Here is a 1,702-nt window from a genome sequence, read left to right as displayed (position 1 = left end):
CAGAGCAAAGGAGGGCGAGGAAACAAGGGGACAACGCTGCGGGCAGCGCCACGACAGTGCTGCTGCTGCTGCTGCTGCTGCTGCTGCGGCGGCGGCGGCGGCGGCGGCGAGCTCGCCCCCCCCTCCCCTCAGCGCGCGGCGCGGCGCGGCGCGGAACATCCGTTTAACATTCGCCACCGCGCGCACGCGCCAAAACCACCCCTAGGCGCTCCGCGCACCTCCCCCCGCCCGGCCTTTCGCTCCTCGGCCACGCCCCTTCCCGCCGGTTGGCCACGCCCCACGGCTTTGACAGCCCCGGTGCAAACCCGCCCCGCCTCCTCCCTTGTCCTCTCAGAGCCGGCGGCGTCCGCGGTCGTCATGAGAACGGCTTACGTCACAGAGCCTCGGCGCCGCTGATTGGCAGGAATTGTTCGAGAACGCCGCCGAAGGCGGAAACGGAAGCCGCACGTGGAGCCGGTGAGTGGTTGCCGCAGTTTCTGGAAACTTCGTCTCATTGTCATATTTAAAGCGGCGGTGCCGGCCTCCTTCCCCCTCACCTCAGCGCCCGGAGACGCCGCGCGCGGGACCGCCACCAGAGCCGGGGCCAGGCGTGGGGCCGGGGCGGCCGTAGTGCCGGGAGCGGGCAAGGGCCACGCGCAACTGCAGTGGGGGTGCGGAGCGGGCAGCCCCTGGCGGCGGGGCCATGGCTGTGGTGGGCTTCGACCTGGGCTTCCAGAGCTGCTACATCGCCGTGGCGCGGGCCGGCGGCATCGAGACCGTCGCCAACGAGTTCAGCGACCGTTGCACGCCGTGAGTGCGGGGTGGGGGCAGCCCGCTGGCGGGAGCCGTTACCCCGGTGGGGCTCCCCCGCCGGGGGGAATTGGGGGGTGTTAGCGGTCGGCTCCGCGCCGGAAGGTGCTGGAAGCTTCCAGGCTGCCGAGGGAGGGGGCTAGGCCCGCTGTGGGGTGTGAGGGGGAGCAGGCGACCCCCRCCGCAGTTAGCCCCGCTCGGCGTGCTGCCCTCAGCCGGCGCCCAGCGCCCGCACCGGGCTCCCCCACAGCGGAGGCGGCCGGCTCCGGGGGAACCGAGGCRAGCCGTCCCTCGGGCGCTGCGGCGGCGGAGCCCCGGCAGAGCCCCGCCGCCCCTCGGCGGTGGGGGTATCATGCAGCAGACTGCCCGCCTGGAGACAGTGCTGAAGCCTGTCTTGAGGGAGCACGTCTTAACTTGGAAAACGAGGGCAGCTCGCAGTGGGAGTGTTTGTAAGCCTAATGGTGCGGCAGGCTGGGAAAGTATGTAGTTGCGACGTGGGGACATTCCGCTACCCAGGGAATGTGATGCGGTGCACACAGGTCAGAGGAAAGTCTCTGTTAGCAGGTGGGATCTCCCGTGTGGCTGGTGAAAGGTAGTAATGGAAACGAAATCCTCAGCTTTGTGGTGAATTAACTTTTAAGGTTAGCTTGGGCTTAATTTTCTCGGGGGAGATAAAGGGAGAAGATTCAACTATAGGATTGCATTGTTTTCTCTTGTGTAAATGTGTATTGCTGCGGGCAGTTAAAACAGTTTACGACTTAGTAATACACACAAATAAAATCTGGTTTGTAGTCGTTCTGTTGGTGATGAAGTTTAGCAGTCTAGTTTTTATTGAAACCATTCCCCAGAGTATACATGAGAGTATGTTGAATTTGAAAGTTCTAGATTTCATCTATTTTAATTTAGCCACATC

At 63.9% G+C, this 1,702-nt stretch overlaps 1 protein-coding gene across 2 annotated transcripts in view; it reads left to right on the top strand.

The window, feature by feature from the left end:
• Positions 1–462: 462 nt before the first annotated feature.
• HSPH1 (heat shock protein family H (Hsp110) member 1) overlaps positions 463–1,702 on the top strand; it is a 24,760-nt gene continuing 23,520 nt past the window's right edge. For both annotated transcript variants that reach the window (XM_085320672.1, XM_085320671.1), the window contains exon 1: positions 463–789. In XM_085320672.1, coding sequence (XP_085176798.1) covers positions 683–789 — 107 coding nt within the window. In that variant the 5' untranslated portion in view covers positions 463–682. The remainder of the gene's footprint in view (positions 790–1,702) is intronic.

The sequence above is a fragment of the Rhea americana genome, unplaced genomic scaffold (assembly GCF_003343005.1).
Source record: "Rhea americana isolate MKP2758 unplaced genomic scaffold, rheAme1 scaffold_65, whole genome shotgun sequence".
Classification (NCBI taxonomy): Eukaryota; Metazoa; Chordata; class Aves; order Rheiformes; family Rheidae; genus Rhea; species Rhea americana.
This window is presented reverse-complemented; position numbering and strand designations above follow the sequence as displayed.